At 39.6% G+C, this 12073-nt stretch overlaps 1 protein-coding gene across 1 annotated transcript; it reads right to left on the bottom strand.

The window, feature by feature from the left end:
• Positions 1-2672: 2672 nt before the first annotated feature.
• cep126 (centrosomal protein 126) lies at positions 2673-11346 on the bottom strand. Its single transcript, XM_029517631.1, is given in 13 exon segments — positions 2673-2789; positions 2882-2946; positions 3065-3274; positions 3600-3669; positions 4689-4751; positions 4753-4793; positions 5228-6154; positions 7867-7924; positions 8614-8785; positions 9003-9114; positions 9190-9344; positions 10798-10917; positions 11336-11346. Coding segments are annotated over 13 exon segments (2088 nt in total). The 3' UTR covers positions 2673-2705.
• Positions 11347-12073: the final 727 nt, after the last annotated feature.

Genomic DNA, 12073 nt, shown 5'->3' with positions numbered 1-12073 from the left:
CAGCTCGTCATCTTTCTGAAGAGACTCAAGCTCTCTGGGCTTTGACTGGATGCTGTGTGTGTGTGTGTGTGTGTGTGTGTTGGGGGGTGTCAGCAGAGGACAGTTTGCTGTGCTCTGTTTCCCTCGGACAGATCTGGGCTCCTGACTTAGAGGAACAGTGGCCCCTGTTTCAAAGGGGTCTGGCGTTCTTATCGGATGCAGTGACGCACTGCATTGCTACACTCACAGGGGCAGATGGAAGCTTGAGCGCCCCCACAGTGTTTAATGGAGACATACAGTCCAGACTGTATGTCACAATAAAGCAAAGCACAGACACACTAATGTATAAATATATACATATATATACACAAGCAGTCAAAAGTTTGGACACACCTTCTCATTCAAATGGCTAGGAAACTGTGTCCAAACATTTGACCGGTATATATACATACATATATATACATACATATATATATATATATATATATATATATATATATATATATATATATATATATATATATATATATATATATATATATATATATATATATATATAAAGCAACCCAAACACAAAGCAAATTACATTTAAGATTTCAGTTTTTTCTTAATTTTTTTTTTTCCACTTCTTATCAGTTAAAGCTTTTGCAAACCAAACACTTTTGGTCTCAATATACAATATTGTTGAAGCTGTAAAACAGCTGTAAACCTGCTCAGTCAGTTTGAATGTTTTTACACCCGTCGTCGTAATTACTCGGTTGTCCAAAGGCCCGGGCCACACCAGACACCCATTCATTGCACATTCAATGAACTGAAACAAAACATAACAAAAGACTTGTGAGATTAAGCTTAACAACATGACCAAAACACAAGCTTGAACTTGCATCCGTGGAAATGTCTTCCCTTATTCTCAGCACTCTCGCCCTTTCTTGTTGAGTTTCTGGGTGTTGCGCTGGCAGAGGCTTAAATGTCATTAAGCTCACCATTGTGTGGCATAATGACTCTGATCATTTACGACAGTAGGCCAAATGGAACAGATTTCAGGGCAAATATACTGTGAAATATTGCATTTGGTAAGTGTTTTGCAGATAGTTTGAGCATAATGCTCGGTTCACAGGATTTATTTATTCATTTTTTAATCTGTGCAAGATTTACAGATGAAGGTAAAAGGACTGGAGGTAAAGCAAAGATTACTGAATGTGTTTAATTCAGTAATTGACAATCTAATCGAGCCAAATTGGTTGATTTGATTTATTTGCGCAAATTTACTGAAATGAATGTGCAGGTGAGGTAATAAACCCATCAGGATTTATGTTAAAGCTCACCTCAACGTCAAAGAAAAAAAAAATGAAATAAAATATGGATCATAGAAAAGTGGCATCAATGTCCTGTCTCAGACAACAGTGGAAAATCTCCCACACAACCCTTCCTCTGCCAGTCTGCTGCTCCAGGCAGAACCAAAGATGAACATATTTACTCTCATTACTCAGTCTAGGAGTAAGATAACAAGAAGGAGATGCATGACTCTACATGGCAGAGAGGCACCACAGTCACATCATTGTTTACAGCTCCTTGTTGAAACATTCAAGAATGTATGCATGCAGGGAACCAGAAACCTGCAGTTAACCCCCCCCCCCCAAAAAAAAAGTATCATCACTCTTGGGAATCTGACACTTCAAATGAGCTCGGGCTTCCTCCACCTCTTGAAGCAAGTCCTAGCAGGCCGACTGAAGGGCAAAACCAGACACGCTGGTGAAGGAGGGGCAAGGGAACTCATATCAATAATCCCTGCAGCTATTCTATCCACGGTGCACCCCCTTTTTTCCTTTTCCTTTTTTTTGAAATAGTAGCGAAACATTAAATTAATTACCATCTCATTTCATACCGTCACAATGATAATGGAAACAAAACACAGTCTTTAATCCACTGATGTTAATATAATTTGATAACATTTCTAAATGAAACAGGACTTAAGAGCAAAAGGTCAAGGCAGAAGTTCAACAGAAGGCTGGGAGCTGTGTGACAGAAGCTCACCTCGTTGAGCCAGCAGGTTGAGTCCACTCACATGACATAAGCATCATTTCTACAGCCACCAAAGGAAGACAAACACACCTTCAATGTTGAAACACCTCTCCAATAAACCACTTCCAGTTGTCAGTCCGATTCTGGAAAATCTTATACATGGTTGAAGAAATAGTAATAAAAACACTGCCAAAACATACTGCACACAGATGGTTTATCAGTATATTGACATGCTTTATTCGGTTCACCGACAATATGGTGCCAAAATAGCTATCAAGTTGCAGTTTCACTCTATAAAATAAATACAGAATGAATAATAAATATTAATCTTGTACAAATTCACGAGATATATTTTCCAGTCTATTATGCTTGTGTGTCAGGTTGGAGTAAGGCCTGTTTGCATTTGTCAAATTAAACAAATTGAAGCCAGTGTTGTTTTCCTAGGCACTTCCTATTGCTTGTAATAAGTATCTTGACAAAAGCTTAAAAGAAGTTTTTGTGTTAAGTATGTTTGCCAAAGCAGATGGTGAAAAAAGCAAACAAACCCAGAAACAAAACAAATAAACTAATTTAATTCCAAAAGGCACATTTAGTTTTTTAAGAGATCATTCACCTCACAGGGTTATAAAGTGCTTGGTTATACAGTGTTACAGAAGGTATAATGCACCACTGCGGAGACCACTGTGGACTTCAGGTGCTTTAAGTCAGAATTTCTTCAGGTATCGAGAGCGGTTGTTAGCTGAAGACGGACAGTGTTTGAGGTGATTTGTGACTTTGATTTCTTTAGTCTGAAAACCACACAAGAAAAAAAAAGGAAAAAAATAGGCTTAACAAATTCAGATAATGTGTTGAGGAAAACAATGGAACTGATCATACTTACAGAAGGTGCATCAATAAGCACAAGGCCTGGTGTGCCATTATTACTGCCAACATGTTCCCGCACACCTAAAAATAGGCCAATAGGCAGCAGTGGTTATCCTTCACTGACAATATCGCAACATTTGGTTTAGGCCAGAGTCAATCAGTTATGGCTTAATGAAAACAACCTTTACAAAGTGCTTACAGCGCAATTGCTGGTTAAGTCTATCCAGAGAGAGTAGGATTTTCTGCTCTTCCAAGGAAATGCCGGTGAGTCCCTGCTGTTTGCTGCGCTGCTGCACCGCCCCTAGACTCTGTGTTTGGGTCGTTTCCATGGCAGCTACAATATCTCTTCCTTCCAGGAGGCCTGGAGTATGTACTTCAGCCAGGTGTAACCGGGCTGCACCGTCAAGTGCTAAGAGCAGAGACAAAGTCAAATCAAAGACATGCATTCTCAGTTGTTTCCACTTTACTTTTATTGCTGTTTGTATTTATGTGTAAAATATAGTTGTTCTGTTTCCTTTCTACATTTCTGCTGTCACTATTCTGTTCACATTATTGGCTCAGAATATTCATTTTGTTTAACATCATCTCTTCACGTACTTTGGTTACTTTTGGGCTCAGCATTAAATAATTTACATATAGGAGAAAAGTTTTATAAAATACTTAACTTCCGTTTTCTAACACATGTAAAAAAATCCTTTAACTTGAACAAAGAATAAGTACAGTGAACACAATACCTTCATCTGTAAAGGCCATGTTGCAAGTATTGGAAAAGATTTTGACTTGCTCTGCCAGCTGTTTTGTTGGCTGCACAGAAGAGGAGACATGCTTAGACTGACCTTACATAATATTTATATTGCCGATAGTATCCACAAAACAAGACAAAAAAAACCCTAGGTGATTTCAGCAGCAAGAAGAGCAAGTTGTAAACAAAGACATAATGCATCAATGTGTATTAATGTGTAAAACACTGCCACAGTCAATCTGGAAATTCTTGTTTTGACATTCATTAAAAGTGGCACTCAGTTGGCTTTTAATAACACTAAAGACAGCATTAAAAAGACTGCAAAACCGATTCAGCAAGTCCAAACACACCCATTTACTGATCTTTAGCAATTACTCACAATCTTCTTCCCCAAAGGGCAATTGCATGCATGTACCTGAGAGGGCTGAGGAAGCCTTCTGTTCCCCAAGCCAGAAGACTGCCTGCTCTGCTCTGTGCAGTGTTTCCTGAAAACTCGCCCACTCTCCAGGGTCTGTCTTTTGAGCATGTTTTTTTCTGTAAGGAGATGTATTCACTAAAATCATTAAAGTTATATTAAAATATAAATTTGAAATTATGATGTCAACTACTATGCACTGAGTCCAGGCCTAAAATAAGAGGACCGTGAATGTGAAACTCAACTGTTTCTTAAAATGCTAGACAATAAATGTAGCTTGCCAATTATGATTAAAAAATGGTCAGGAGGTTTAGGAGACACACGCCACACATGCTTTCAGTTCATAGCCTGAAAGTCAACAATGTAGATCAGTTTGTGTACTGAAATGCAATGTGCAGGAAGAGATACCACTTAACATTGTTGTGTAACTGTTCATTCTGCTTTCCCTTTTGCTCAGCGCTTTCTGTCCTGCTAAAAGCCCACAAAAAATGAATAGTTTGTTCATATTATGCTGCTCAACCTAGATCTGTTCAACTTGGGCGTAAATTGTTATGTACAAATGTATGCAGAAGTGCCTATTAGGTGATGATGTTAAAAGCATTAACAGTACAGTGGAAAAGTATGATTCAGAGCCATTGTTTGATCTCAGCAGTAGAATGGGCGCACAACACTGTTGCCGTTGATGGAAACATGGAACAGAGCACAGATTGGCATGGGTTCGAAGCAGGGAAGACAACAGGTCATTGTGAGGCAGGAAATTTTTAAGGTCAACTCAGTCCACTTTGACAGATATACCTGGCTTTCTTTTCTCTCAATTAGTAATAAATACATCAACCCCACTGACTTTTCACTATCAAAACCGAGATGACACAAAAAGGACACTGTGCCACTCATTATATGAGTTGATTTGCAAATTGGTAAACCATCCACTAAATTTCCTTCAATGTGATTATATGTGTAGACAGTTAGAGACAAAAAGGCAGATTCAAAAGCTCATTGAGAGTTGAATTGTAAATTAAGGATCAAGAATAATGAGGATTCAGTGTACAGTGGTGTGGCTGATACATGCATTGATAAATTGAAAGTTGAAGTTTTATAGCTTATGAGTAGAGACAAATAGGCTGGAGAGAAACTGCATGCACATCTCTGAAGACACAAACCAAGCTTAAGCTGTGTGGTGTTGTGTCAGCCAAAATATACATTACCATCCTTGGTGGCTAAGGCGCTGCGGACACCATGCCAGAGCTTGGAGATCTCATCATCTGTGGGAGTGCAATCCAAACAAAGGGCTTTTTCATTGAAGGCCATCCCTTTCCTTCTACTGCAGCCTGGAGCTTCCTGATGACCTGAGGTGGCTGAGACAGGGCATGCATACGAGGGCGGCAGTGGCGTGTACACAACAGCACTATCTGTTCCGATTAGATGATGTGTGTATGGTGAGAAAAAGCCTTCGGAAGTGATCTTATGCAGGGCCTGCTCTGTGGCAGCAGCTTGTTTACAGTTGACACTGGCGTGATCCATGCCATACGGAGTCTTAGTGATATATGCCGTCTTTTCATCCAGAGAATCTATCCGAGGAGGTGGGCAGGGCACCATCATCTTCCCTTGGGGTTTGGCAATTTGATTCACCTCGATGGCAGATTGAGGTCGTATGACAGTGCCCTTTCTAGTCCGTGAGGAAACAGGACCCGCTCCAGCTCTGGCAGAGCGCTCTCTCCAGGGGACCTTAGGGCCACCAGTCCTGGAATTACTCCATGGCACCTTGACCTCATCTGCTTGCCGCTGGGGTAGGCTGACTTGAACCCCAACATCTGCCCACGCTTGCTTTGTAAAGTGATAACCAGTGGTGGCTGGAGGGGTCATGCTAGATCCAGGCTTGCAAGCCCCTGAGACTGTAGCAAGACTTAGCTGGTGGTCTTCTGGGTTTTTCTTTGACTGAGAAAGACTGACATACTTGCCTTTCATCTGTTTCATTGTGTTCTGTGCTTTGTCCTCTTTTCCCACATGTACCTCATCAAACCAACGCAGCTTCTTTTTGATGGCATTGCCCTCCATGTCTTTAGCCTTCACCTTTGTCAATTCAATGCTATCTCTGATCTCTAAAGCTACTTGTTTTGCAAAAATCAATTGCCCTGAGCCATACACACATGCAGTGTCTCCTGACATATATTTGGACGGCTTTTTAAGAATTCCTTTAATGAATCTGACCTCACATACTGAATGAGATGCTTCCACTGAAACAGGAAATTTCTGTACATCCTCCTCAGGACATTTAAGGCATTTAAGAGTGTCTGACTGAATGTTAGACAAGCTTGTGTGCTGTAGCATTGCAGTATTAGTGGACTTCTCCGTTTTGGACTCTGACTGTGAAACTTTATTGAGGTTGTTTATGGAAGCACTAGGCTCTTTCTTGGATGACAGATAGGAGTTTTCTTTTCCTGTTTGCTGAATAGTCTGTTCTTGGGAGACATTATCTGTTGTGCTATCATTCAAAAAAATATTTGGCTTCGGGGGAGCCCAAGACAAAATGTCTTTGCTGTTTTTGGCAGGGAAAAGTATCTCTGTGGCCGATGGATGTTTATCATCATGAACCCTCTGGTGTTTGGGATCTAATAGAGCCTCTTGTTTAGGACACAAAGACTCGACTGCTGTACCTGAAGTAACTGTATGTGTCAAATTGTTGTTCACACAGTTTTGTGGATAATGTACCTCAGAATGATCCAAGTCTGAACCAATAATTTCACAAGAACTTAAAAAGTTGCAGTTGTCCTCAGTAGTTTGGGTTTCTGTTTTCAGCATCTGCCCAGAAGTGAACCCCCAAGAACCTTTTGAAACATACATCTTATTGTTAGACCCTTCATAGTCCTCTTTCTTCTTCTGTTTAAGCTCGTGTAGTTTTTGTGATTGGTTTAAATTATCACCAAGAAGCATCATTCCTGATGAAGTTAGCTGTGATGTTGGAATAAAATAATTTTTCTTTTCCAGGTTTAGTTGGGGTTTCTCTGAGTCAAGCACAAATGAAGAATAGCAATTATGTGCACTTTGGTTGAGGTCCTCATTTTCCAAACTGTCTTTACTTGAAAGGCTTTCAGAATTACAACAATCAGAGAGGTGGCTGTCCTGAAAAGAAAAAGAACTACTTAATCATATGATCACATTTTCTCAAAAGGTTAGAAGAACTCTATCAAATCAAATATTTAACTTCTACTGGTTGAGTTATTTTTTAATTTCTAATTATATAGTTGTGTTTAATGTCTCAGGTAAGGCTGCCCTTAAACAGTAGTTTCATTTGTCCCATGCAAAAGTACAGTATAATGAGGGTCAGACTGGGCAAAAGGATGGACTGGGCTAAAAATGTTTAACTAATATTAGACGATAGAGATTGACTTCAAATTTATCAGGATGTGATATTATGAGAAAAAAAGAATCTTTTCAAGCCTATCCTAGACTAAGAAGCATCTGCCCTCTGCTGTCTGTAGCTAATGGAGACAGTCATTTTTCACACAAGCATAACAGGAAACTGAATTTGAAACAATGGTTCACAAACACATGTCACCAGAGGGTGCTAGAGTTTATGGCAGCAAAGAGGGATGTTGCTGGTTCAGGAGAGGGCCATGTCACATTGCTGCACCCTAGGGGTCTACTTGTGTAGGATAATACACAAAAAAATGTATTTGTCCAGCATGACAGTTAAAGTAGTTAATGCTAAATAATTTCTCAAGATTATCAGTTAATGATTCTTTCATCATTTGTTCCCTTGCTCATTCATTGAAGGAAACAATATCTGAACTCGTTTTTTTACTTATTTACATACAAAATGTACATATTTGTGTGCCCAGATTACCCAGATTGAGCACCTGTATCATCCTGTAGTGGGAACATACAGCAATATTACGCAGTTTCTATCAACATATGAGAATCATGTCAAAAGAAACAGAGTTTTAGAAAGGTGTTTAAACAGATGTTATAGAACAGATACAGTTGAGTAAGATTACATATTGAAAATAAGATATTAAATCTCAGTAGATATTTCTACAATAGACAAATGTTTGATTAGCTGACTAGAAGTGTGAACTTTCTGACTGTAGACTATTTTATATGGTGCAAACGCTACTTAAAACCGGAACCAGGCCTTCTCCTTGTAATAATGTGTTTACATGCTATACACAGATTGACAGACACTAACTGCTGAACACAAAAACCCAGTTTCCTGAAAATGTATCAGCTCAGTATTTCATTGTAATGCCTTCTTCAACTTGTCTTGCCATTTGTTTTAGTTTTAGTTTTAATGAACTACTCCCTGCCATCTGACAAGGAAATGTCTTCAGGATGCCCTGTGTAGATTCTCTTCCGATCCTTAACAAGTTTTGGCCAATTTATAAACATCTATGGCAGCCATGGACTTCCAGCAATCATAATGACTGAATCGCAGTCTGGTTTTAGTGCAGACATTCTTCTTAAATAATCTCCATTGATTTACAATATTAGTGGGATGTGTGTATGCATGTGAGAGATGAATATAGAGGGGGGAGATGACACTTTCATGACAACAAAAAGTTTTGTTTTCCTGCACACTCAGATACCTACATACCTGCGGACTGTGATCTTGTAGCTTCTCTCGTGATTTTTCAATTTCTTGACTGTTCTTGAAGATGGTCATACTCTGCTCCTGAAGAAGTTTAGTGTAGGCCTCCACAGCAGAGAGGCCTTGGTGGTAGGAGGGTTTTGAAACTGTGGGAGGTTTAGGAGAAGGAGTGCAGCTTCTAGCAAAAAAACAGAATGAGGAAAAAAAATAATCACTTTCTTTAGCCTTTAGAAAGGGCTTCATGTAGAATTTAGTACAAATCAATGTTTTTCAAAATATCAACAAAATCAATGAGATTTTAATCCAACAGCTGTGGCTGATGTGGTGATTTTAGTATGCAGGACACATGAGAATGATATAACTGTTATTCGGTTGTTGTTATTTTTTTTTTTTACCTGCTAATATTAGAGGTGCTGCACAAGACAGACGACTGGCGTGTAAAAGAACTCAAGCTGCCCTGAAGTTGACTGAGTGCGTCATCAATATTTGGAACATTTCTTCTAAAGTCTAAAATAAATACACAAACAAATTAAAATGTGTCAAGACTATTGTGTTATTTTTTAAGAGACATATGTAAGATACATGACTAACATTGTCTACGTCTCTGAGAAGGAGGTAGATGGGCTCTTTGGAAGCGTTCAGTTGCATCCTGTACTTGCTGTCTGCGTTGCTGTAGGATGTTCTCTCTCAGCCGCTGCTCCTGCACGTCCCACTGCTTTTGTCTTTCCTCCAAAGCCCTGAGCCATGAAAAAGAGCAGAGCATGTACCTCAGGCACATTTTAAGTGATTAAATCTTGACTGGCTGTGTTTCATATACAGAAATTTGAGCCTGTTCCTTGAGATATGTTTTCAACACAGTCATTAATAAATTAAAGCTACCCCTCACTACTGGGTTCACAGAGAAAGCCAATAATAACACCAACAGGTTCTGTAAAGTTCAGCATAACTTTCTCAATGGGAAAAGCAGGAAATAATGAGAGCAAGATCAGTGCAGATATTTAAATTGTGTTGACAAACACAGAACAAAAAGTAGCTTAATTTTTATTAACCAACTTCTGTTCCATTAAAAAAAACTGAATTTGACTATTTCACATTTAGCTTTGAATATCTTAATTTACAAGTAATTTGAGCAGAAAAGTTTGAAACTTTGAGAGGTTAAATGAAGTAATTCATTTTGAATTAAACTAAATTTTAAATTAAACACAACAATGGCAATATTTTTAACATGAATTCAATTAGCTTTAATACTTTTATTTAAAAACAATCTCTTGCAGTTGTGGTTACCCAATATTATTACAAATTATTAAAACAAAGTAACAATGTGCCATGCACTATAATTTTGAGTTGCAAGCATCAATGTGCTGATGAATAAAAATTCTTATCAAATTCAATATTGCTGAATAAATTAGGTCAGTTGATAAAAATGTTATCGGCGTATTAAGTTTTCAAACTTTACACACAAGTATCTGAAATTATCTTATATTGACCTGCTTTGACAGAGAAGTTTTTTTTTTTTTTTTACAAGTATGTGTTTTATTGGGGTTTTTTTCTGCATGATGCTGTTGAACTTTTGAAATAGAAATAACAATGACCTGTCACTGGAAATCTAAATCTGTCTCCAATATGACACATTATACCAAACCTCCACACATTCATATCCTCACATTATCCCATGTCCTTAAAATGAAAACAGATTGATTGATTCATGTATTTAGCTTCGGCCTCTGATTTTGGAAACACAAATTTACAGGGCTGCTAGTATCTGCAAGGCATGACAGCCTCATACAGGTCTGAAGTTTGCAGCTTAGGCTGTCAGTCAAGTGACGTCTCAGTCACTGATCTAACCCACAGTTACCCCTGAGGGCTAACAGATCTGTTTCCAGGTTTAGACAGCAAAATCCTGTCAAGTCCATCTCTGCATCAAAGTTAGACTCCTAAGCCCAGGACAGAGCCATAAGCCGTACAAGTGGTGCGCCCAGGACAGCAGCAGCTGACTCTAGAAAGAAAAGAATAATGCTGCTAACTAGAAAAGTCTGGGCAGGTTAGTGGTCCCGGAAGCGGACAGTAGTTTGGCCTGCGATGGCGCGCGCGCACACGCACACACACACACACACACACACACACACACACACACACACACACACACACACACACACTATGCACTGATCTACTAATTATATTATTACTGACTTTCGACGTCGTTTGGTTTCCAGGGAGAACTTGCGAGCCCGGGCTCTGCAAAACTTCTGCTCCTCAACCAAAAGTTTTCTCTCATCTTCCAGGCCTCCATGGCCTCCAAATCTCTGGTTCCTGGAGCAGACAGCTAAGGAGAGCAGCGGCCAGACTAATGTCCCCTAAATGCAGCCCCCTGACTTTACTTAAATAGTCAAACTAACAGTTAATTCACTGAATTTACTTTAAAACAACTGATCTGGATAAACAGCTGAACATGTATAGGATACGGGTGGAAGAAGAAGCTGTCCTGCGGACCCTGCATCCTGGGGCCCCGGGCAGGTCCGGCTAACCGTGGTGACTTGTTTTAGCTAACGCCAGCGAGACTCCGCGCTAACTCCTTCGGCCATTTTCAAGGCAAGATAAACTTTTAACTGCAGATATTCCCAGCAGCTTCTCTCGGAGAATAAGAAACTCTCCGGTCGTGCGAAAGATTAACGGTTTCTCTCTTTAGTCTGACGCTTTTCTCGAAGTCTCCCCAAGTCTGTCTGTGTACCCTCCCTCCATGATAGCAACCAAGGACGCGTCTTCTTGACAACCGGCGGATTTATACTCGCCATGTCCGGCAGGGGGGGCACGAGGAGGAAACCATGCTGCTGCTTTCAAGTACAACCAGGAGCGTCGTAATATACACATGTCAACATGTCAACAAATTAAAGATAATAAACAAAATGAATAAGAAAAACGACAAAAATGATGCACATGGTGTGACTATTGACGATACGCGATAAATCTTCAACTGGGTACATGAAAGCACAATAAGAGTCTGTGGCCAATTTTAAAGGCTGTTCAGCTCGATTGTAGTATTGTAGAACTTAGGGGACCAATATATCAGCACACCGACTCGAATTGAAATGTACAGCACTTTCTTGTTCAACTGAATAGAAGCGTGTGTCCAGACTTTTGACTGGTACTGTATATTTCACATCTGGAGACTGTCCAGATTGAATGGATGACTGCTCATTGCTTTCAGTCAGACTACTCTCCCTCCGAATCCTCTTGATTATGTTTTCATAGCTTTTATCCGCTCGGGGATGCTGTCTCTCAATACATTTATAAAGGTTACAATCCGTTACATTTGATGGCACCACGGGATAAGAGGATTTAGGAAAAATCTGCTATTTCTAGATTGTTTATGCAGACATATGGACGGGGGTCACAACATCCAATCAGCTTTCAGTCTTCAGACACTATACACAGAATTAGTAGCGCGATTGCCTGAAGCCTGCGCGCT

Source organism: Echeneis naucrates, chromosome 13 (assembly GCF_900963305.1).
Source record: "Echeneis naucrates chromosome 13, fEcheNa1.1, whole genome shotgun sequence".
Taxonomy (NCBI): domain Eukaryota; kingdom Metazoa; phylum Chordata; class Actinopteri; order Carangiformes; family Echeneidae; genus Echeneis; species Echeneis naucrates.
The sequence above is the reverse complement of the archived record's forward strand: the minus strand, read 5'-3'. Positions and strand labels throughout refer to the sequence as shown.